General features: G+C 50.6%; 1 protein-coding gene across 2 annotated transcripts; it reads left to right on the top strand.

Annotated features, from left to right (window-relative positions):
* The first annotated feature begins 9,346 nt into the window (after positions 1-9,346).
* PAF1 (PAF1 component of Paf1/RNA polymerase II complex) lies at positions 9,347-24,561 on the top strand. Of its 2 annotated transcripts, none has more exons than XM_032962860.2 (15): positions 9,347-9,431; positions 11,960-11,992; positions 12,237-12,329; positions 13,498-13,619; positions 13,851-13,917; positions 14,967-15,068; positions 16,183-16,288; positions 16,417-16,485; positions 18,056-18,159; positions 18,665-18,781; positions 19,260-19,388; positions 20,019-20,130; positions 21,092-21,176; positions 21,584-21,835; positions 22,807-24,561. In XM_032962860.2, exons 1-15 carry the CDS (start codon positions 9,388-9,390, stop codon positions 22,989-22,991), a joined length of 1,620 nt encoding a protein of 539 aa, XP_032818751.2. In that variant the 5' UTR covers positions 9,347-9,387; the 3' UTR covers positions 22,992-24,561. The 2 variants fall into 2 exon arrangements, with proteins under 2 accessions (XP_032818751.2, XP_032818753.2); XM_032962862.2 differs by having other exon boundaries at positions 9,373-9,431; positions 11,963-11,992.
* Positions 24,562-25,351: the final 790 nt, after the last annotated feature.

The following is a 25,351-nucleotide window of genomic DNA, read 5'->3' as shown; positions in this document are numbered from 1 at the left end:
CGTTAAGTGTCGAACGCCCGCTGGCAGCAGGTCACGGGGCAGACCCAAGTGCCACGGGTCGACTGACTAAGATGACTGAGATGACTGGCTGATGCACCACCTGTGCCCCCTACTGTGCCAACCTGCTGTGCTTTAGCCACCCGGCGCTCCGTTCGTTGTTGTGAGCGTCGCTCCTCCGCCCTCCGTTGTTGCTGGAGGGCGACTGCCTCCAACTGCCCAGTAGCGTCCTTTACGAGCCTCCTCCACAGAGGCCTATCTTGACACCGCTGGTATCGGTCATCGGCAAGTCCACTCAGCTCCACGTCCTCCTGTACCACATCACTCCATCTCTTCTCTAGCCCGTGCCGCGCCCGTTTAGCCCCCTCGATCCGGCCGAACAAAAGCTGTTTCGGCATGCGGTGGCTGGGCATACGGGCTACATGACCCAGCCAACGCAGCCTTGCCTGCCGGAGGAGCTCTCCGATGGGACCTTGCCCAGATCTTTCAAAGATTTGTGAGCTCCTCACACAATCCAGCCTGGTTAAACCCAGGATGGATCGTATGCAGGCTAGCCTAAATGTTTATAACCGGAGAAGATGTTCCATTAGAGGGGTCCACGTTTCGCAAGCGTAGAGAAGGGAGGGAATGACCGTGGCCAAGAAGACCTGAAGCTTAGTGCGGAGCGACAGACCAGGTAGCTTCCACACAGCGTTACGCAACCGATGAAAAGATATTGCCGCTCGACTGATTCGGAGTGAGACCTCTGCTGTCAAACTGGAGCCGGTCATAAGCACACTGCCCAGGTATGGGAAACTCTCCACTCTCTCCACTCTCTCAACAACTGCTCCATCACCGATTGGGAGTTGTGGGGGTGGAGTGTCCGATGGTACAAAATACCCAGGCAGGTGCTTAGTTTTGGTGGGGCTGATGGTAAGGTTCCATCTCTTAGTGGCACGCTCCAGTCTCAGCAGCAGCATCTCCAACTCCTCCTCTGAATGAGCAGCTATTACGAAATCATCGGCATACATAACGTGGTTGAGCAATAGGGAGCCATCCCTTGACCGCACCCGGGCATCGATCAGCCTCCCATCATATCTGTAGCAAATGGAAATTCCCCCGGCACAGCTATTGAAGGCTTCACGAACTACGTGGTCGAAATAGATGTTACATAATGTGGAAGCCAGAGGACATCCCTGTCGCACCCCAAGGTGTACAGGGAATGGCTCTGACTCCCGGCCACGTAGTTTTACCCGGGCCCGCTCACCATCATGAACGTCCTTAATGGTCGTGAGCAGAGGGTCAGGGACTCCAAAAGCACGAAAAACAACCCAGAGCCCAGGCCTACATATGGTATCATAGGCCTTGACCAGGTCAATAAAGCAGAGATGTAGGTCTTGTTGGAATTCCCTACATCTCTGCTGTAGCAGACGGACAGAAAATATGGCATCTATGCAGGACCGCCCTTTCCTGAAACCGCATTGGGGCTCCGCAAGCCTCTCCTCAGCGTGCCTGGCAAGGCGATGTTGAATAATCCTTGCCAGGACCTTTCCCGGCACACTGAGGAGTGAGATGCCCCTGTAGTTGTTACAGTCTGTGCGGTCCCCCTTCTTAAAGAGGGGACCACCAGGGCATCCTTCCAATCCTGCGGAACCCGTCCAGTGGTCCCGACTGTTGTTATGATGTCATATCGGACAGTCTGTGCACAAACGCCACCCTCCCTCAGCATTTCGCTTGGGAGATCATCTCTACCCGGTGCCTTTCCTGGTCTCAGACTCCGGATCGCGTTCATTACTTCCTCAACAGATGGCACCTCAGCCAGCCACTCACAGAGGGTGACTTCTTCCAATATTTGAGGCACTGCAGCCTCAGCAGGTAATAGGTGTGGTGCTGCAGGTTACTTTTTTGATGGAGTTAAATAGATATTTGTGATCGCGTGCCACTGAGGCAGACTCCATCTCCTCAGTAACCCGCGACCACCACTCATCCTTGCAGCGCCTCACGGCTCTCCAAACCTCCGAGCGAAGGCTGCGGTAAGCCTCATTCTCTGACGTGGAATTCTGTAGCTGATGACAGTGGGCCTGTCGCTTTTTCTCAACCATCCTGAACACCTCCTCTGTCAGCCAGGGTCTCTGGGGAGGTCTGGAACGCGTACCCAAAGCAGCCATTGCAGCTGCATGAGTCACAGTCCTAAACCTCGCCCATTTACCCTCTACATCAGGAGGAGTGGGGGACGATGCCAACCCCAGCCACAAGCGATGATGAAATTCTCGCTTACAACTTTCATCAGATAACTGAGACCAGGCCACTTTAGGATGGAATGGGGTCCTGGGTGTACACCCACCACCGGAGTGGAAGAATGGCAGGCGCATCTTACAGATGACTAGTCAATGGTCAGAGGGCAGATCAGCTCCACGGTAGGTCCTTGTGTCAAGGACATGGGCTCGCATCCGCTGGTCCGTGACTATATAGTCCAGCAGATGTTCTTGCTTGGACCCAGCATGCATCCATGATGTTGTGTGGATGCGCCGATGCCGGAACATTGTGTTGGTAATTACAAGCCCATGGGCTGCACAAAAATCTAGCAGCCTCCTACCGTTGCTATTGAGCTGATCTGGCCCATGCCCTCCAATCACTCCAGACCAGGTGCCAGCATCATGACCAACTCGGGCATTGAAATCACCCAACAAGATGGCTCTATCCCGAGGGGCCACTTTAGCCAGCACCTGTGACAGGAGGTCATAGAAGGCATCTGACTCATCGGCTTTGCCTGCATCCCTCCACGGATATTCGTCTTCGGTGGGGGCATAAGTAACCACGACCACTACTCCTCGCCTCCGGTTGATGGGAAGGCGAGCCCAAAGTAGTCTGGGGCTTACAGCTTCCCACACCTCACCGCCATGCTCCCACGCCCCCTTCATTCTTTTGTTCAAAAGAAGAGCCACACCTTGTTGTTTGGCAGTCTGCTGCCCCGAGTAGAGGACTGTCCACCCCTCATGGTGGCAGGAGCCAGAACCGGTCCACCAGACCTCCTGAATGCCACAGAGATCCAGGCGGTACCGGTCCAGCTCCCGACAGAGGAGTGGCAGCCTCTCCTCCGCAGTGAGCGTTCGAACATTGCACGTGGCCACACGAAGTGGCTTTTCGTTGTTTCTGGAGGAGCCCCGAGGGTAGAGATTCAATCTCCTGGCTCCGCCAGTTTGGGTTTGGCCAGGAGACGTCATCGACGCCTGTCCGGCACACGCTTATTAGTTACATATTTTAGTCGTGGTTTAGTGGTAAATTTTTGAAGGTGGAGGGGTTACCAGCCCCTCGCACCCGTCCAGAGCCCCCGTTTAGCCCCTGTGGTGGTCACAGACGCCATGAGGGGAGGAGCCAATCGGAATTGGACCTCCCCCCACAGCATTGTCCAGGACAAAGTTGCCCGTCCGGCACCGCGAGGAGGTAGGGGGTTGTTTTGGCGCACTACACACACAGGCACACACAGGTGCACGCAGGTACCATGAGGCACAGATCGCCCGTATAGCGATCCGCGCCTACAAGAGCCGGCCCAGCACACGGCCGAGTGACGTGGCCACTCTCACTCCCGACCCACGTTATCTTCACCGGCGCTGCTGTTTGCACACGGTCACGGGTCCTCGTTTGAGGCTGAGTCGACCTAGGGGAGGCTCAGAACCGATAGAAACATTCGCCATTGTTAATTTTTTGTTTTATTTGTGTGATTCGTAGCGCGATGCGCTAACCACGACTATACGGTAACACACACGCACATACATTGCGCACTCTCACACGCGTGCGGATTTCGTAGCGCAGCGCGCTCATCGCTACACTACCGCTCCCCACCAATACTCGTCACTAGGTGACGGCGGCGTCACCACGGCGCCTGTGCCAGGCCACGTGCACTTTGAGGGCACGTTAAGTGTCGAAGACTCGCTGACAGGAGGTCTCGGGACAGGCCCGGGTGCCATGGGTTGTCGAATTGAGATGACCGGTAGATACACCAGCTGTACCCCTTACTGTGCCAAATTGCTATATTTTATCCGCCCGGAGCGCCGCTCGTTGTTGTGAGCGTCGCTCCTCCGCCCTCCGTTGTTGTTGGAGGGCGACTGCCTCCAACTGCCCAGTAGCGTCCTTCACGAGCCTCCTCCACAGAGGCCGATCTTGACACCTCTGGTACCAGTCATCGGCAATTCCACTCAGCTCCCCACCACACTTACACACACGCACACTAAAGACAAAAAAATATCCTCAATAATCCGTCAAACACACCTCACCACATCCTACTTGCTGCAATTTCATTTATAATAGCACTGCGTGCACTCCCTTCTACGGTGCCCTGTGGTTAACAGGCCATGCATGCTAAAGGCTACACCGGTGTGTGTTGCGGCCCGAATTAACGAATTCCCTTAAATTATTCATGGTTAATTAATATCTAAGGCGAGGAGCGGTCGGTCTGCCGATTACCTGCCGACTGTAATCTTGTTACCGCCGTCGGTACGGGATGATTGGCCCACTAACGCGATCTCACTGCGGCGGCCCTCAAGAGAGATGTTGGATAATTTCGCTGAACGAAGCAGAATGAATAGATTGAGAATACATTAGAATTCTGGGTTTGTTGTTGTTGTTGTTGTTGTTTTTTTTGTGTGTGTTTTGAGATCTTAAAACGTATCCGGGATTGGATTGGGAGCCGCTGGTGGCATTTCAGTATTGGTGGTTCCGTTACATAATTGCGAATGGCAGCGATGTTGTTGTCCAGGAGGTCGATGACAATGTCGAGGTCTCCTGCTGCTGCTGGTGGTCACGACGAGAGAGCTGTAGCAGAGAGAGAGAGATCGTGTCGATCTGTTGTTCCTCCTACGTTGAAGGAGCGAAGACCACCGTGGTCTTGGCTGTGCGGTCAATAGTTTGGGTTGCATAACCACAATCGCACTCATGTGGCTTGTCATCGTGAGTCTCTGTGTTCATAATGAAGGCTTTTGTTGGGTTAGATCGCGTAAATATAAATGTGTCGTTAACTCACCACCACCTAACAAAGCCAATTAGTAAAGGTTGTCACGTGAACAAAAGTGCCAATTAGTTACTGCCTCAGCACACCGGTGCGTTGGAGAGTAAATCTACAACATTTTCAATTTGAGTACGACGTTTCGGTTGCGATTTGCCATAATTCTGGCTTATTGCCTGATGAAGCTGGTTGTAATAAATCAGCTAATTGTGGGAAGTGGACTATTCGACACATTGATGCAATGGCTCGTCTCAATACTCAAAGCAGAAATAATATTTACCGCCGTGTTTGCTCACGATTCCTATGCTTCGCTGTTTCCGCAAAGGGGAAACAGCGGTGGGTGAGTGTGAGAGGATGTGTGGAGGGTGCGGTGGTTTAGCAGTTTGCGCGCTGCGCTATGAACCCGGCGACCCAGGTTCGATTGCCGCTCACGGCCAACACCCAATGACGATTACCTGAACCGGCCCCGGGCCTCCCCCAGGTCGACTCAGCCTCAAATGAGTACCTGGTGCGGTGTGTAAACATCGCCACTGGGGAGACAAAGGCGGTCGGGCCTGGTGCTGGCCACCCACCCCCTCGTGTACCGTTCCGGCCTTTATAGGTGCTCGCTAACAGCACTTGCCCCTACAGTCTGTTAAGGCTATACGGGGGGTCTTTGTCTTTGAGGGTGCGTATGAGTATCTGGTGCGATGTGTAGCCATCGCCACTAAGGCAGACAAAGGCGGCCGGGCGTGGTTTCGGCCACCCACACCCCTCGTATACCGTGCAGGCCTTCATAGGCGCGACCCGCTAACAGCACTTACCCCACAAGTCCATTAAGGCTACACGGGGGATCTTTGTCTTTGCGTGTGAGTGTGTGCGTGGATGTGTGCGTGCGTGAGCTGTGTGCGTGTCAGTTTAGGGAGCGGTCGTGTAGCCGTTAGCGCACTGCGCTACGAACCCGGCGACCCGAACTGATGCATGGCCAATACCAGCTGGCACTGGCGAATGCTATATTTGAATTTGTCCCGAGCCTCCTCTAGGTCGACTCAGCCTAAAGAGGACTTGGCGCGATTTCTAAACACCAGTAATTGGGATACAAAGGCGGACGAGCGTTGTGCTGGCCACAACCCCCCCCCCCCCTTTGTGTACTGTGCCGACCTTCATAGGTGCTCGCAAACAGCACTTGCCCCAACTGTCTATTAAAGTCTATACGGGGGATTTTTGTCTGTATCTGTGTCAGTGAAAATGGAACTTCATCTAAAGACAACTTCCATGACCGACACTGCGTGGGGAAGCACTCATCAAGCAGTAGATTAACGAAGGCGCTGTACATGCATACATACGCACACGTACACGGCTGGTAGGGTGTATATATGTGTGTGTTAAAATCAGTCCGGGCGTGGTGCAGGCCACCCACCTCCTCGTGTGCCGTGCCGGCCTTCATAGGTGCTACTCGCTAACAGCACTTGCCCCAACAGTCTGTTAAGGCTGCACGGGGGATTATTGTCTTTGTTAAAATCAGTACGAACGGAGGGCTCGTTAAATGGCTTCTAATTAAGCGGAAAATTGCGACTAACTCAGCCTTTATTGTGTGCTCATCCGTCCCCTAACGAGTGGATGCGGTCCAGAGGCGGTGTGTATATGTGCCTGAGTGTATGTGTGTGTTTTTGCCGGGCGTGGTGTTGGCCACCCACCCCCTCGTGTGCCGTGCCGGCCTTCATGAGGTGCTCGCTAACAGCACTCGAGGCTATACGTGAGCGCATTGCGCTAACGAACTCGACGCCGAGTTCGATTGCTGCTCACGACCAATAACAGTGGCGAATACCCGAGCAGGTCCTGGGACTCCCCTTGGTCGGCTCAGCCTAAGTCGAGTACCTGGCGTAGTGTGTAAGCATTAGCACTGGGGAGAGAAAGGCGGTCGGGTGTGGTGTTGGCCACCCACACCCTCGTGTGCCGTGACTGCCTTAATAGGTGCTCGCAAACAGCATTTGCCCCAACAGTCTGTTAAGGCTAAACGGGGGGGTCTTTGTGCAGAGGAGCGGGGAAACCAATGAACATCTGTCACAGGCACGGGGATGAAACCCCCAGAGAATTAGGGGTTGGCGTCGCGCAGAGAGATGGGAAATGGGACCAGCAGACCCGGGCCCCAGTACAATCCCCTTGCTATCCCCTCGACACTTAGGGGATTTCGCTCGCTCAATCATCGATCCTTCAATCACCGTTCATTCAAATGTCCGCCCATTCAAATGTTCAACATCGATTGTTCAAGTTTTACGAGGTAATTGACCAGCTAATTGTGCCCGTTAATTGATGGGTCAAGTCAAATAGCGTGTCCGTGGTGTTAATAAATTGTTGGGAGCGGTAGCCCAGTGGTCGGCCCACTGCGCAAGCTGCCCCGTGAATTTAGATTCACAAGCCACGGCTCGCATCAATTGCGAGTGATATCGCGCATATATACATGGACAAGATATATATTTCTGGTGGTATAGTCGTTATAGCACACGTACACAGAGTGCGGGTAGGATTGCACAGTGGTTACGCTTGTGCTATACAGCAAGATGTACATGGGTTCGATTGCCGACTCGGGCGCTTTTCTGTGCTGAGTTTGTATGTTCACCTCCCGCTGTGCTGGGTTTCCTCCCATAGCTACACAAACATATCCCTGCAATGTCACTGGTATTTGGAAACATGCGTTTGGAGTATTTGGCTGCGATAAAATTCCACGTGAGAAGCCACTTCCTTGAGCAATCATTTTTGATAGCCAGGTCGCCTCTGAACTCTGAAAAATAGCTATACAGTATAGCTCAGTGGGCCGTATCTGGTTAAAGAAAAAAATAGTTTAGTATTGGCCATGCATCCTAATGCTGAAAATTACATGCAGATTACTCAATTGGGATCATACACAGCAGCAGCATTGTCACCCCTCTGCGACAACTTGACAGGACCCTCCTGCAGCAAAAGTCTTGAGACTCAGTGAGGCTTTCCTGGGTAAGCGAGCGGAATAATTTAAAAAATATAGAAAATATATTTAGGAATTGTTTGGAATAAGTTGATGAAGAGAATCCAGTTTGCCCGGAAGGAAAACCAACAACTCAAGTGAGGGGATCAACGCTCACATCTCCGCACAGACAGATTCATGAATCCACTGCTGTACTACCACCTCGCATACAATGAGACTTACAAACGAAACGATACAAACGAGAAATCATTGATTTCATACCCTGCAGTAATAAGTGTAATTTATACTAAGCAGTAGTATAAATTAATTTGTAAATAAATAATCGATTCTTACACGAAGGATTCCATTATACTTAAGCATAAAATAATCTATACATGGTTACAGGCATCTCGTGATTCAACGAATTTCCTTAATGTAAGATCACGGTTCCACTCAATAATCGATTAAAACAAATACTGTGGCCAATGTAGCGGCCTCTAGTGGCTGATGTGATCAACCCATTACAGTACTGTCCACGATACGACACACACATAAACAAACACGCACATCAAAATCAATAGATTTCACCCGCGATTCCATCCATGTGTTTCGAGATCAAGTAATCGATTTTAATAGGTAGCCATCGATTAATATTTGAACCTTGTGCAGTTCAGCGATTAATTGGCATGCCATTCGATCTATGTACAATATTGGGAGAGAGAAAAAACTCACATTCGGTCAAGAAGTGAAACATATATACTGTACAGAACAAAAGGCGGACGTTTCGGCCAATGGACCTTCTTCATGGTACACACACATTTTGTTTAGGACCATTTCCCGAAAAGTCGCCTATTACATCCATCCATAATATAGGGTTTTTTGGGGGGTTTGATCCCGTATATATAAATGTGTCGTTAACCCCGCCACCACCCGACGCAGCCAATTAGTAAGGCTTGTCACGTGAACAGAACGTGGCAATTCGTTACGAGTACAGCAACACCGGTTGTGTGTTGGAGAGCAAATCAACAACATTTACAATCGGAGTATTACACACACGTTTCATTTTAAGGCAGCGCGGTGTTCATCGACGTTTCATTTTATTTGGTTCTTTCGGTAAAGTCACGTAGAATGAGAATAAAATAATAAATTGGTAAAATAAAATAACACAATAACACAATAATATAATTGTGTTATTTTATTTTACCAATTTATTATATAATAACACAATAATATTCTTGTGTTATTTTATTTTACCAATTTATAATTTTATTCTCATTCTACGTGACTTTACCGAAAGAACCAAAGAAGATGAATCATTGCAGTCACGAAAGCTTTAAATCGAAATTCGACGCTTCATTGTGTGCCACTGCAAGCAATCACCGAGTAATCGATGATAATAATCGATTACTCTTAATCGAATCGATGGTCGATATCGAATACGTGTTGTTTGCGGTCACCACGTGACTCCCCCCCCCCTTCACAGCCAGCAATGGCGCCGACCATCCAGAGTGCTCAGAGAGACGCAGAGTCCAGGTTCGGTTCCCATCCCGAATACCCCGAACCCCCCGAAACCCCAAATCGAGGGGGACGCCTCTCGCCGGTGCTCGGGGATCCCGGAATGGGGATATAACCTAAAACTTCCCCGGGGTCGCGGTCTCACGGGGTATAAATAGCGACTCGGCCTACGAGGACTGAGGGCGAGGCGCTGCTGGCCTAGAATCGCTGCCGCTTTGCGATGTGCGAACACGGCGGGGAGACTAGGCGAGCACGCCCCCCGTTTTTTCGGTGTCGCAGTTATTGTTATTGATTTTAATTGTATCGTTTCGCGTCGGTATAATTGACGTGGTTTTATTTTGGCAGGGGAGGTTGTGCGGCGATGTCGGTATCGCGGCAGGGCTGCGTGTGTGGCGATTGTTAAGTTGCGGCTTTGCAGTGGTGGCGTTTGTGTTGTGTGTGTTTTTTTTATGTGGGTCGGTTGGTGCCAAGAAGTATGGGGAAAGTTGGGCTCAGGATTTAAATGTGAACACAAAGGAGGTTGTGTACGGTATTGCAATAAGTTCGCGCAACAATTGGAGACTTGTCCGTCGGAGGGACACAATATATTAACGTATCTATCTAGGGTAGCGATTGCAGGCGGATCGGGATTACAATTATGAAACGTGAGGACGGGAACTGGCAAGTGATGGAAACTTGACAATGAAAAGTAACGTCCCGTTGTGCCTCGAGAACAAACGGTTTTTACTTAGGGGCAATCCATTTAGTACGTACGCATGGAGGGTTCGGGTTTAACCCAAATGCGTACGCTTGCGTATGGGGGGGGGGGGGTCTACTGCCAATGTTACGTACGCATAGGAAACGGGGGGGGGGGGGGGGTGGTGAAGCCTCGATAATGTCTACATTGGCTTTCAAACGAGTTAGATAGTCCGGCGATGGACTATCTGTTTGCTTAAACACGTTAATATTATTAATCCTTGATCGTTTCTGCGTGGATTCAACATCGGCCGTTCTATAGGATTCGGGGTTGGGGGGGGGGGGTAAGTCCGCGTGCGTACTCAGGTGGGGGGGGGGGTGTAGTAAGTCCGCGTGTGTACTCAGGTGGGGGGGGGTGTAGTAAGTCCGCGTGTGTACTCAAGTGGGGGGGGGTGTAGTAAGTCCGCGTGCGTACTCAGGTGGGGGGGGGGGGGTGTAGTAAGTCCGCGTGTGTACTCAGGACTCAGGTGGGGGGGGTGTAGTAAGTCCGCGTGTGTACTCAAGTGGGGGTGTAAAAAGTCCGCATGCGTACAGGGAGGGGGGAAGGGGTCAAGTTTTGACAGATTTTTGCGTACCCACTAAATGGATGGCCCCCTAGCGCTTGCGTACTGCCTGCTCTGACGTGGTTTTAGAAATACTTTCATGAACCAAAAATAATACAGTGGAACAAAAGCTCAAACGACGGCATTGTAATTTAAGAGACTGCCAGTGGGAAACACGGATTGTAGAACATAGGCAGGTTAAAGACAATTTAGACTGTCAGTAGAAAGTCGGTGCGCCTTGTCACAGGAAACGTCGCTCGAAGGGAATGATGGCCGATATAGTTAAGACTAGTGACGGAGTGGCAGCCAAGGAATATAGAACGCGTGAGAGAGGACATCTCCCTCGGTGTTATTTAACGAGACCAAGAATCAAGTCGGAACTCTAGCAGATAATTACAACCCATCGCGTTGGAAAACAAGCCCGCCATAAACCGATATCTGGGAACTACCGCTTAGATCATTTTAAGCGACCTGTAACACCCATGCTGCTACAGAGAGGGTAGTGTGCGATGCATGACATCCACACCGATATTTTACACGCTTTTTTACTCTGTTGTATTCTCAAATCTTGTAACTCAATTTTAACCCACTTCCCAATGTGGTATCGACTGCAAACTTGGTATACTTATGTCATATTGATGACAATACTATATTCTATCATAAAAAAATAACTTTTTAAAACATTTTTTAAATGTTGTTTCGGCTTGGGTCTAATTGTCCACAGTCAACTGACGTTGGCTGTATTTGGCCACGGTTCCTTACGTTATGGCAAGCTTCGGGGCCACTTCCTGGAGTCGTGGAGTTCTTCCATTACTAGTACATTTAATAAAAGCGTGTTTTTAAAATAAGTTTAAAAATATATTATTTACATAAGTAATTTTGTTGTGGAGCTGAGACTAGGCCCCAGTTTAATTACAAGGTGGTTGTTTGGACTTAAACCCAGGTTCTTGGCAGTGGCAAATCAGCCACATTTAGAGTCATACTTGAATTTTGGGTTCAAATCGAGTAAGTAAAATGTGTGCTGTAAACCCTCCTCCACCTGACAAAGCCAATGAATAGAGTTGTCACGTGAACACATTTCACTTACACGATCTGACCAAAGAATGCATTATTAAACAATATTGCTCATCAAAGCCTGTGTGTTAAATTCACCTCATGGAGTCCGTGTTTAAATCAAATGTTTTAATCCATTACACACATTGATGATTGTGGATGTGATGTCCTGGTTATGTGCAGTTTTGTTGTTGACTCTGTCCTTGTTGTGTTCAGTAGGTCGAGTTCACACAGAGGAGCTCCAGAAAGGTAAGTTCACCACTTCTTCTTTCAGACTCAACCTACACAAATAACAAACATCTGTGATTAATTTCTAGTCGCTACACATCACGTATTTTTGCGGCCACATGAAAGTGATTCTTGCTGGTCCATCCAGTGAGGTCACTGCAGTGGCACTTGTGAAATATATGACATTCAGCAGCAGCAGTGGATTGACACACGCCTGTGTGTATACTATCAGTAGTAATCGCGATTGTTGTGTTTAAATCTCCAGGTCCGGGTTGGTATGCCGAGTCAAATACTGCAACACCCTTCCCGACATCCCTTTTGACCCCAAGTTCATCACCTACCCATTCGAGGCGAACAGGTGAAGTCTTAACACCAGTTTCACACAGCATCACATCCCTTATTAATTGTACTAATAGGTGTGGGTGCAGTGGTTAGCAGATTGTGATGTACATTGGGCGGCTTGAGTTTGATTCCTGGCAACTACTAGTACGAGTGGTGAGTGATATCTGAACCGGTGCAAGGCCGTTTGGGAGGGACACATTCCCCCCCAATGTTGACTCCATGACTACGGCCTTGACCTGGTGTAATGTGTTGTTGGTCACACCACCCTATCGTGCTCTGTCATCAACCCACACTGTCCAACGTGGTGAAGTATGGCCAAGCAACCCCATGACTGAAAGGAGTAGGAAGACCCTCATCCAGCAGTGGATTGATAATGAACTCTACTGTATGTAATAATCATAACCAGAAATCAATAATAAAATTAGTTTACAGTTAAGAATAATTATAAAAAAACAATAAACACTGAAAAGTGTGCAAAGAAGCATGGAGTGGTGCTTGCTTGCAATTACATGGAAAGACAGGTTAATGATGTTAAAACTGTAAAGAAAGTGGGCTTGGGCAATACATGTCACTCGAGGGCAATAATGATGGATGGTTAGAATAAGAATTGTAAAAAGAATAATTATGCAGTGGTCGCCGAGGAATGGAATGCTTCTTAGAGGATGTCTACCGAGGAGATGGAGCAATTAAATCGGTTCATGTCCATGTGCTCGGCGGATTATCACATCATGGGAGGTGGCGGTGGATAGGGGAGGCCTTCATCCAGCAGTGGATTTTTGTGTGTTTAGTTTGTTGTCGTTCCCCCGCGCCTCCAATTAGCGTGGTTGGCTATGTGTACGGTGCGAAAGAGGTTCAACAAACGTGCATTTAGATTATTTTGCTGCTTTTAATTTTCACATAAGCCACTTTGTTGAGCTGTCATTTATGACCAGGTTGCTTCTGAAAAATAAGCTAATGGGCTTTACATGGAAAGACATTTTTTGCGTCTGTTTTTTGAAAGTGATTTGTTTACCTTTCTAACCCTTTGCACTCCTATCATGTGTTTGTATTGTTGTAACGTTCTGACCTGCCCCTACTGTACATCTTTGAAAAATAGCTTTATATCTTATCGGATTCCTCCAGTATAAATACATATTCTGATACGTAAAAGAATAAGCAGGAATTGTAACTGGCGTCCGCTGCAGGTTCGTGCAGTACAAGGCGACGTCGCTGGAGAAGCAGCACAAGCATGAGCTGCTCACAGAGCCTGACCTGGGGGTCACCATCGACCTAATCAACCCTGACACCTACAAGATCGATCCCAATGGTACGTAGCGGTTGTATAAATCAACAGATTTAATTGTTAGGATTGCTAGGATAAGTACAAATAGTGAAATCAATCCAAACGTTATTTTTCATATTTCTCAGACAATGCCATTTTTTGTTCATATTTTCCTGCCTTTTTCCCCAAATTACATTTAAACTTGTAAGTGAGCAGTGTACCATGTTGTGTGTTAGATTTGGTCGCGTGATGCAAGTGTGCCTATTCTGTATGCAGCGTACCTGGACCCAGCTGATGAGAAGCTTCTGGAGGAAGAGATCGCAACACCACAGGGATCGCGGAGGTAAAGAGACCCCGGGAGTTTTTTCACCTGGAAAAACAAAATCGGACTGAAATTAAATATCTAATTTACACAGTTTGAGCATGCTTGCCACTGTTGAACTCGCAAAGCAAGATGCAACTCGCATCGAGACGCAACACGGCAACAAGATAAGAGCTCTTCGACCTTAGCCTGGCCATACGTGGGCTCCCCCAAAGGGACACCCCCCAGCTCAATTTTTTTGCTGCCCACAGATCATCGCACTCGATGAGGCGGACCATGCTTATTCAGGCGGCCTGGCTAGGGACGATGGATTCGCAACACCTGGAGAAACATTCAAAACAGCCCCGTTGATGACATAGCGACTGCTAACTACGACTACCAAAACGTGCACAAGTTAGAGCCATCGTTGGGACTTGAGGACAGCAAGTGGGCTTGGCTAGAACACGTCACGGTTAAAAAGGGATGATGGGCGGTGGGCGAGGCTAGCGGCAGTGTGGCAGCCAAGGGAGGGGTGAACGTGGGCCAGAGGGGGCGTCCACCGAGGTGAAATCAGCTCGTGTGTAGAATCTTGTTTCTATGGGACTCTTTTTTTGCCAGTATCAAGGGTCCCATAGAAATAACTCCTCGACCCGAACCATTAATGCTTTGATATTCGCATTGTTTTTGTGCTGTTCACCTTTTGGCGTTTTCTGGTCTTAACACTGTTAAGACAAGGCCATCAAGGAGGCTGTCTCCGGTGTAGGCCAATCCGTTTCAAGGACTATTCTATTTCGAATTTATAAAAACGCTCTTTCCAGGACAGTGCATATGTGAGAAAAGCACGTTTGTTTGGTGGAACCTGTGATAGGGGTGGTGGTGATGGTGGGAGATGTGTGGTTTAATGCAAACTTGATGTCTTGCAATAGGCGCCTATTTGGTGATTGAACATCTTAACATCTCCTGTATTCTCTCCGCAAAGGGTAAAGCCTATTCATTCTTTCATCATGTGGGTGCTAGGTTGATCGTTGCATCGCGGGTTCATGAGAGATGGTGATGGCTTCACCCGGCAGTGAACTGTTCCTACTTTGCAGGTCCCAGCAGCATGCGAAGGTGGTGCCGTGGATGAGGAAGACGGAATACATCTCCACCGAGTTCAACCGTTACGGCATCAGCAACGAGAAGCCTGAGATCAAGTGAGTTTCTGCTGCCCCTTCACAGGCCCTCGGTTCACACACACACACCGACACACACCGCTCCCCAGCGTAAAACTCACCGAGCATCATGTCTGAGTGGCTTGTTCAGAAAAGTTCTGGAAAGGGCTAGAAAGATGATCATTGCTCCTCCGTATTAAATGCTGAAGCTAGTGTTGCGCCCGAAACGTCGTGATTTATTTTATTTTCTACATACGTGACTTTACCGAAAGAACCAAAGAGTATGGATTCCTGCAGTCACGAAAGCTTCAAATCGAGAATATTCATCCTGGAGGAATCCGATGAGCTGTGAAGCTCTTTTTCTCAGATGTCCTGTATACTGGCAGGTGCGACCCGACAAACACCCTTGGCCCGTGGGCTATAAATTATTTGATTTGACACATTCGTCAGTGATACTGTGCCCTTGAAAAGAAAAGTATATAACAGGCGACGTTTCAAACAAAGTTCCCGTCATAGCACATGAATTGGAGAGGCCTGAGAGGCCTGGATGAGAAATCGGTGTCAAGAATGTTATCCTGATGAGCGGTCGTCGTCGTCGTCGTTGTTGTTCTCGACGTGCGTGTGGAGTTTTTGTGTTGCTCGTGCTCTGTGCAGCGCACCGCCAATGCAGCAGCAATGCCGCCGGATAATTTGTTCGATTCCGTTCGAGCTGCATTGGCTTCCGATTGCTGAACGAATACATTGTAAGGTCGCGCTCGTTACGCCCAAAAGTGCTTGCCACAAGTGAACCAAAATACCTGGCTGATCTCGTCAAGGAGCTTATAAACCATCACGCGTACTCCGGTCATCCTCGCAGCGGCTTTTGGCGAACCGTCGAACAAAGATGGACACTGCATTGCGTGCTTTCAGATGTGCTTCCGTGGCCATCTGGAACGCTTTTCTGATGAGGCAGTCACTGGAGCTATGCACTTTTAAATCTAAACTGAAAACTGTTTTTATTTAGTACTGCTTTTTGTGTTTAGATTGTTGTCCTTCCCTCGCACCTCAGATTAGCACAATTGGCTATGTACGGTGTGAAAGAAGTTCAACATACAAAACACTCCCGTCTTTTCCATGCGTTATGCTAACCTGCCCTCCGTCCCTCCCGTGACCGCAGAATCGGCGTGTCCGTCAAGCAGCAGTTCACAGAGGACGACATATACAAGGATCGCGACAGCCAGATCTCCGCCATCGAGAAGACCTTCGAAGACGCCAAGAAAGAGGTGCTCTGCCCCCCCCCCCCTCTCCCCACGTCGCTGGCGACAATCGACAGGGATTTGAAAACTAACGGAGTGATGCATTGGTTCCATTTGAGATTGATCTCCCTCCTGTGTCTCCTTCGCCCTCACAGATCGAGGCGCATTACAGCAAGCCGCGGGTTGTCCCTGTGGAGGTCATGCCAGTCTTCCCGGATTTCAAGGCAAGTCGTGGAAGAGAGATATGCTGTGTTTTGTCAGTTTCGTTGTACGGTGGTGCGGAGGCCTGGACGTTGCTTCGAGCTGATTTGGATCGGCTGCGGTCCTTCCATACGCGATGCCAAAGACGGCTTTCTTGGCAGCCGATGGTTCTACTTGATCGGAAATGTGACCGTTGCACCTGCAACCGGTCTCCTCGCGATCGAGAGCTTAGTTCGAGGGAGGGGACGGCTGTCACTTTGCGGATACGTCGCCCCGTCTTGACACGCAAACTACAGCAGCAAATTGCGCACTTCGGTTCGGGGTCAACGTTGGAAGTGGGGAGTGCGACCCTCAAAGGAATGGCGCCGCCCCATGGTCGCCGCCCCCCCGAGATCCGCGGATCAAACAAAACCGCTTGAGGCACCGGTACTGGACGGCAGCAAGAGCAGTTTATGCGAATGCTGTCGCAAGAGGTCACACGTTTGGCGAAATGGTCCTTCGCTGACGATGCGTGATGAATGTGGATGAGTTAATTTGCATTGACACCGCGCGAGAACGTTTACACACCCGTAGTCGTGCCAATTGTCATTATTGTGGTGGAGGGCATCGGTTGTCTTAACCCAGGCTGTGCGCCACAATGTTGTTCTCACCCCCATGGGCGCCACGGTGGCGAGATGTTAACTCCCGTGCCTGGTATACAGGAGGTCGTGGGTTTGATCCCAACCCTGACACCTGTATTTTTTAAGTTTACATGTTCTCCCTGTAGTGGCGTGGATTTTTGTCTGGGTCCTCCGGTTTTTCCCTCCACATTTAGAATCGGCGTGCGTTTAGAGCTGCTATAAATTTCCACATGATAAGCCAGCCACCTCGTTGAGCTATCATTTGTGGCCCAGTTGCTTCTGAAAAAGAGCCACATAGCTCAGTGGGCCTTACCTGGTAAAATAAAATAATTGTTTTTTTATAATTTCCCAGCCCCTGACTAACGCCATCCACCTACCACTTCCCCACCCACTGAGCCGGCACAGAAGTGATGCTGGGTTTGAATCCGAGCTTCAGCCGCCCGCGATCGTGGTGTTCAAGTGTTGATTCTCGCACCTCCGATTAGCACGGTGAAAAAAGTTCAACATACATACGTTGATGGTTTCGGCCTGACTAATTACTGCACAGCATCAATATGTATCGTGACTGCAACGCATGAAATTTGGGTCCTGCGATTAATCTTGCAAAAAATGCCAGTTTGACTGTTGTCCGGCGAACGGTATTCCTGTAAGCAAGGTGGGTGAGTCAATTGCTGCCCCCGTATGCGTGAAACAGAGGTTGCCCAAAGAAGGGATCTCAGAGGTAGCTCTGTGATATCCGCTTGTGCGGGCCATTCTCTTAACGCTATGGGGGTCGCGCTTGCTCTGCCAGATTTATCAACGGATTCTTCGTCTTGTGACGCGACAGAGCTAGCAGAATCGTCGTGACAGGGAAGAAGACAAGAAGGCGTTTAAGTATAGATGGGTCGTTTAATACCGTTATAACAAAACAATACATTTGTGCAATAATTAATGTCCGTGTTTGCCCCCCCCCCCCCCCCCCCACCTCCTGCAGATGTGGATCAACCCGTGCGCTCAGGTGATCTTCGACTCGGACCCGGCACCCAAGGACATGCCCGGGACGACGGCTGTGGAGACGATGTCGCAGGCCATGATCAGGTACGCAGCGTGTTGATCCGTAGGACGTGGCGGTGGAAGATGTGATAGGGGTGCGGGTGGTGATGCTGGCGGTTGTGATGCTGTCAAAGCAAGTTTGTTTTTGTTTACACATGTAGCACCTTTGTTACAAATCTGCCACTCAAAGCGCCATCACATTCATACTGAAACATAACATCAGAAAATTCAAAACAATGAGAAAATGTGTATATATATACACACATACTATTTTTCGTTGTTTAAGATGTTAAAAAACAAAAGCAAGTTGTGGCTGCGAGTTGTTGGTAGTGGAAGATGTGATCGGGGTGGGGGGGTGGTGATGGGGGTGTTCAAAGTGATAATGGTGGCGGCCGTAGTGGTCGTGGCAGTAGGGGTGGTGGATTCCTACACGCCCCTCGGTAAGGAAGCGCTCCCCATCTCCTGCATTGAGCAGTCAACCGCTACCCCGTCGGCAGCGTTGATCGTCGAGCCGTCCGTCGTGCCTTAACCGTTGCCTTCACCTCCCCAGGGGCATGATGGACGAGGAGGGAAACCAGTTTGTGGCATATTTCCTGCCGTCGGAAGACACGATGCGCAAACGCAAGCGCGACTTGGAGGAGGAGCTGGACTTCATGGCCGAAGACGAGTAAGGACGTTTTCGTTTTTTTTCACTTTTACTCGCGCTTTCCAACCAGGGTTAAAAAGCGTTGGTGCATTAACCCCGTCCGTCTCTGTCTTTCTGTAATGCAGGGAGGGCGAGGGTGGAGGGTGCATGATAACTCCCAGAAAACGATCCGATAAGAATGAAACGCCAGGCCATTAATGCTTTGATTCCTGCGTTGCCTTTGTGCTGTTCGCCTTTTGGCGTTCTCTGCTCTAACAGTGTTGAAGGCAAGGCCACAAATGGAGCCGACTCTGGTGTAGGCCAATCCTGTCTCAAGGGCAATGCGTACAGTATCAAAGCATGTTTGTTCGCGTGTTTAACCGCAAGCGTGATGTGCGGTTAAAGCAGACTTGATGATGCCTTGCAATAGGTTTCTGGTTGGTGTCGGAACGTCTAAACGAGCGTGGGTGGCAGTCGTCGTAGTAATGACGCCCTCCTCTTCGCGGCCGTGTCCCTGCAGTTACGAGTACCGAATGGCGCGCGAGTACAACTGGAACGTGAAGAACAAGGCGAGCAAGGGCTACGAGGAGAACTACTTCTTCATCTTCCGGGAGGGCGACGGCGTCTACTACAACGAGCTCGAGACCAGGCGAGCACGAATCCGCCCCCCCCTCCTGTCTTGTTTGTCTCTGCGTCCGTATGTCTATCCCCTCTGCCTGCCAGTTCATGGAAACCCAGTGTGTGTCTTCCCGTCCGTCTGCCTGCTTGCCAGGTTGTCCGTCTGTCCACCATTACATCCGTCAATCTGTCTGCCTGCAAGCCTTCTCTGTCTGCCCCCCTTTGTCTGTCTGGTCCGCTTGCCTACCCATCTGTTTGTGCATCCCTCTGTATGTGTGCCTAATTGCCTGTCTGTCCACGCGTCCGTGTGTGCGTTAATGAGGTAGCAGTGTAGCCGTTAGCACGCTGCATTACAAATTCGGGAGACCCTAGTTTGATTCCCCACTCATTGCCAACAACAGCAATGATCTTCTGAATCGGTGCTGGGCCTCCCGTGGGTCAACTCGGTCTCAAACGAGTACCCAGTGCGATGTGTAAACATCGCAAAGGCGGCCGGGGCGTGGTTCTAGCCACCCACCCCCTCGTGTGCCGTTCCGGCCTTCGTAGGTGTTCGCTAACAGCGCTTGCCCCCAACAGTCTGTTCAGGCTATAGGGGGGTGGGAGGGGGTGGATTTCCGTGGTTGTGCTAATGGAAAGTGTGTGGCTTTGTTGCTTCGTGCAGAGTGCGGCTGAGCAAGCGGAGGGCGAAGGCCGGGCAGAGCGCGCAGACGAGCGCCAACACGGTGCTCGGCGTGAGGCACCGGCACATGAACGAGAAGGAGCTCGAGGCACAGGTGCGTGGGCAGGGGTGGGCGCAGGTGCGTGGGCAGGGGTGGGCGCAGGTGCGTGGGTGGAGGGGAGGGGTGAGAGAACGGTGAGTGAAGGCTTTGGGCTCGGGGTGAGAGTTGTCGTCGGGTCTCTTGCGCTCACTGTGCGTGGAGCCATCTGCTGGTCGTCTCGGTCAGTCAAGGTCATGGTCAGTCCTGTGACCTCGTGACAGCGGTGAGCACTTGAGCACTCGACGCGAATGCCTCGGAGGTGCACATAGCCTGGCACCACAAGCGCCGCAGCAACGTCGCCGCCACTCGTGCGACTGTTGCGAGTAGACCTGGGGACGCTGCCATGGCGGGGAGTAATGGTTCGCACAGCGGACTTGCAACCCAAAGGTCGCCGATTCGATTCCATCTCTCCCGGCGTGGCTGTTGAAACAATAGGTGCAAGTTTTCAGTCTCTGCACCCAGCAGTATAAATTGCTACACCAAAGTTAGTCTAAGTTCGGTAGGTCACGTGTGGTGGGCTTGAGTGTGGGGGGTATTCCCGCCCACCCCTTCCAAAACCTCTAGCCAGTGCGGAATCAGAATCTTTATCTAGACTAGAGGAATCCCATGAGCTATGAAGCTCTGATTCACAGATGTCCAGTGGGGGCGGGTCAGCAAGTTACAACAACAAACAATACAAACAAACGATTGGAGTGCAAAATAGAGAAAAGGTGCGAAAGTCATAAATAATTTCACGCCGATTTGGGCAAGATGGCAAAATAACAACAGTCCAAGACCACAGCAAGACAACACAATGTGGTGTCTTAATTAAATAGCATATTCAAATTCAACTATCCGTACACGGGGTGAGAGGTGGGTTATAAGGTTCAGAGTTACAATACCTTCCGGAACGCCCTCTAGTGGAGGCCCTTTGAAAGGACCGGGAGCGTTCGCGTGACGTGGAGTGTTTACGCCGGCGCCACTTTGCTCCGTGCAGGAGGCACGCAAAGCGCAGCTGGAGAACCACGAGCCGGAGGAGGACGAGGAGGAAATCGAGCCCGACAAGGAGAATCGCGAATCAGGTGTGTGACCGTGATGATAATGATGATGATGGTGGTGAATGTGATGGTAATGATGGTGGTGATTGTGATGATAATGATGGTGGTGATTGTGATGATAATGATGGTGGTGATTGTGATGATAATGATGGTGGTGATTGTGATGATAATGATGGTGGTGATTGTGATGATAATGATGGTGATGGTCGTGGTTGTGATAATGATGACGGTGATAATGACGGTGGTGACTGTAATGATGGTGGTAATGATGGTGATTGTGATGATGGTTGTGGTGGGGGGGGATGGTGGTTGTGACATTGACAGTATTGGTGATATTTGTGATCGTGGTGTCGATAACATTCGTAACACCAACCAAGATGATAACATTAACCATGTTGATGATGTGGGGGGGGGGGCGGGCGGTTCCCCAGGCGCGGAGGATCGCGCTAGCGGCGACGAGAAATCTGACAGCGACCGCGAGGATGACGCGGAGGAGGGGGCCGCAGCGGGCAGGGGGACGCCCCCCGCGGGGGGCAGGAAGGGCAAGGAGGAGGAAGGGGAGCGGGCGAGGAGCAGCAGCAGCAGCAGCAGCGGCGAGAGCGGAGACGACCGGCAAGCGAGGGAGGCACGAGACGAGGAGGAGATCTTTGGCAGCGGCATCGACGACAGCGACAGCGACGAAGGTCGGTGTGGTGGTGGGGGGAGGGGGGGGGGATACACGAGGCCGTGCGTGCGCGGAATGGCGGCCGCGCTAACCGCTGCGAACCCTGGTGACCCGAGTTCGATTCCCCGCTCACGGCCGGTGACGATTATCTCAACTGGGCCTTTGCCTCCGCTGGGTTTGACTCGGCCTCAAATGAGTAGCCTAGTGCGTGCGGTGTGTAAACATCACCACGAGGGGAGACAAAGGTGGCCGGGCGTGGTGCTTGCCACCCGCTCTCTCGTGCACTGTCTTGGTCTTCGTAAGTGCTGGCTCACGGCACTTGCCCCGAAAGTCTTAAGGCTATAAGTCTTAAGGTTCTTTGTCTAGTCTGCATGTGTGTGCGCGTGTGTGTGGGCAGCGGTCGTGCAATGGTAGCACAATGGTAGCACTCACAGCAAATACCAGTGACGATTATCTGAACCGATCCTGGGCCTCCCCTATGTCGACTCAGCCTCAAATGAGTGCCGGGCATGATGTGAAAACATTACCACTGGGGAGACGACTGTGGCTGGGTGTGGTGCTGGCCACCCACCTCCATCAGGTGCCGTTCCAGCCTATATAGTGCTCGCTAACGGCATTTGCCCCAACAGTCTGTTAAGGCTATACCGGGGATTATTTTTTTTTCCTTCATGGAAGTGGTTATCGCACTGCGCTTCAAACCCCGCGACCCGAGTTTAATTCCCGCTCACGACCAACACTTGATAATTATGTGACCCGGTCCTGTTGCTGTACGTGCATGGTAAACTGCTTTTGTACCTTACCTAGCTGATGGTGCCAATCAGAGCTGAGAGCGATACGCACATGGCCTATAATCCAGCAGCAAGGGCTGACGGATCACGAATGCCTCTGCACTTCATTCCCTTTCCCATGGCCGTCGTGGTCGCCATGTCCGCTGTTAGTGCAGCAAGTTGAATCCCTCTCGCTCCGTCTGTCTCGTGCGCGCCGGAACAGGGGGCGAGAGCGGACAAGGGAGCGACAGCGACGGAGGAGCCGGCGGAGACACTCGGAGGAGCGGCGGCGGCGGCGGCGGAGCGAACAACAGCGGCGGCGGGAGCAGCAGCAGCAGCGGTAGTAGCAGCAGCAGCAGCGAGGCGGGATCGGACGCCAGCGAAGCAAGCGGCGACGACGACAACTAAGGGCAGCTCCACACTGCTCGTCGTCGTCCTCATCCGCAGGTTGACGGCGAGAGTCCGCCGCCGTGCTGAGCCGCAGTCGCACCGCCTGCACGCCTCGCCCGACAGCGCAGTGTTCCGTCAGCCCGGACGTTACCACCTGGGGTGGCGCAACTTTCGTGGTTCCGCTTTCATTCTGCGTGGAAACGGTAACGGTGAATTGTGCGCGATGACCACTGGAAATGAGTGGGCGTTAGAGTAATAAATGGGTACCGCTAGCGTTTTGTTAACTTGGTGTTGGTACCGATTTCTGCTCTGGCTCGGTGGACTTATGTTTATTTGTTTTGCTATCGAGCGTAGCTGCGACGCCCAATGCAGCCTATGTTAGAACACGCTAAGATCACGGTGGCACGTGCGTTCTGTCTACAGCGTGTGTCACAATGGGGGGAGGGGGAGCGCCCATCACAATCCTTGCAGGGTGGTTTCTAGTTCACCATTTTTAAAATCTATTGAGGGTAGCTCTGGCTAAAGGTCACTAGCAAAACGAAAACCAATTAAAAAGGGTTGTTCCGAAGAAAACCTGTCCTACTCACGAACTGGATTAAAATTTACTTGCAGCCCCCTTCGTTCGATCTGCTTCTGGATGGAGGAGGCCCCCCTCTCGATGCCATGCCAGTCAGGGTGTCGTTTCACCGTACTTCACCTCGTTGCTCTTTGGCAAAGGACGTTCCGTGGCCAATCCATCGATCTTGATTGCAGCTATTAGGAACAGAACTGTTAACAAAAAACTATTTAATCACCACACAGGTGGTGGTGGCCATTAACCAGAAACCACTGCGATTTGGGAAAATAAAAATAAAAACTCTAACCTATTGCAAATGAAAACGGAGGCGGTTTAGATTCGAAAGAGTTTAACTACGTCTCCCGTCTTGACGTTAACGTAGTCATGGTGGTCATCGTTGGTTCAACTTCAAAAGTCTAGGGCCAGACCCCCGCGCGTGTTGATAAATAGATTAAATGTGCACCGCATCGGCCATGATCGATCCACTGCTGGATTAAGGTTCCCCTCCCCAAGAAACAAAATAAGTTATAATTTCAGGAGATTGCATCCAACCCTCATGGTCAGAGGCCAATTAAGTTGCCACCATACTTTCACAGGTCTTTAAAGCAGTGAATTATGGAAAAACCAAAAAGTCTTTCCCCCTTTTCAGCAGAAATACAGGGAGGTGTTACGATGTTCAACCCACCAAGGGAGACCTGTCAAGGCACCAAGTGCATTTGGTAAACTGTGCAAAGAAATGCGTTGATAATGCACGGTCCTTGAAACAGATATGGCCTGGACCAGTGTCTGTTTTAGGACCTGGTCCAAGTACTACCGACCAAAGGACACCAAGAGACAAACAGTAAAAGGACAAAGCAAGAGACGTGTAAAAAATAGATTACCTTACGCAAAGTCAACGACTTAGTTGGTGAGCGATTGCTAGGACTTTTTTTTTTAATGTAGAGTTGGCCATTCAAGTTTCTCGTGTATACCAAGCCTGTCTATATTTTTAACTTGTGCCGAGTTTAATAAAATTGTTTTAAGACGTGCAAAGCCATCGTGTGTTTGTCCCCCCCTCCCAGGTGTTGAAAGAGCTCTCGGGTGTTTGAGAATATCCCTTTAATTGGGGGGCAGGCACTGAAATGCTGCTACTATAGGGTGACAGAAGCACACCAGGGCTTGCCATCCACAGGCCTGTCCATCAGATTCCTTCTCACAGCGCAGTTAAACAAATCGACATGCTTCTGCTTTTTAGTTTGTGGTCCTTCCCCGGCACCTATGATGAGCAGTTGGCTAAGTACGGCGCAAAAGTCCATACACAAATCCTCTGCCCACCTGTCCACCCAAGTGTGTACACCAGTCGATCGGCAGCTCGCATTTGGGTAGGGTCAAATGTGGGTCACTCCCACGTCTTCCAAGGGACTTGGTCATGGCACATGCCTGTAATCCAGCAGTGGAGAAGAGGGTTGGTGGCTCGCACAATGCAGCAAAACATCCTCTTCCCACAGGTGCCGAGGTCGCCAAAAGGTATGATATCAAGTCAACTAAATATCTATGGGGATAGCGTGTTGGTGCCCCCCTCGTGTAAGGCCTGGGGTTTCCTCCCTACCTTGTATAAAAACAACTGGGCTTCAATTTTATTGAGAGCAGTAGCAGAACCGTTACTAACAAGACTGTACTCACCACAGACAACCGTGGCAACACGACCGCACTCTACGATATCCGGCGCCAAACCGTGCCACACGCCTCGCACCTGGGAGCCGGTACGTCTCATGACCTGTCGACATGCCCGTAAAGTCATTTAATTAAAAACCCAAAGAAGCAGGACCCTCTTGGAAAAGAC

Source organism: Petromyzon marinus, chromosome 29 (assembly GCF_048934315.1).
Source record: "Petromyzon marinus isolate PM22_M1 ecotype Great Lakes invasive population chromosome 29, UKy_Petmar_22M1.pri1.0, whole genome shotgun sequence".
NCBI classification, from domain to species: domain Eukaryota; kingdom Metazoa; phylum Chordata; class Hyperoartia; order Petromyzontiformes; family Petromyzontidae; genus Petromyzon; species Petromyzon marinus.
The sequence above is the reverse complement of the archived record's forward strand: the minus strand, read 5'-3'. Positions and strand labels throughout refer to the sequence as shown.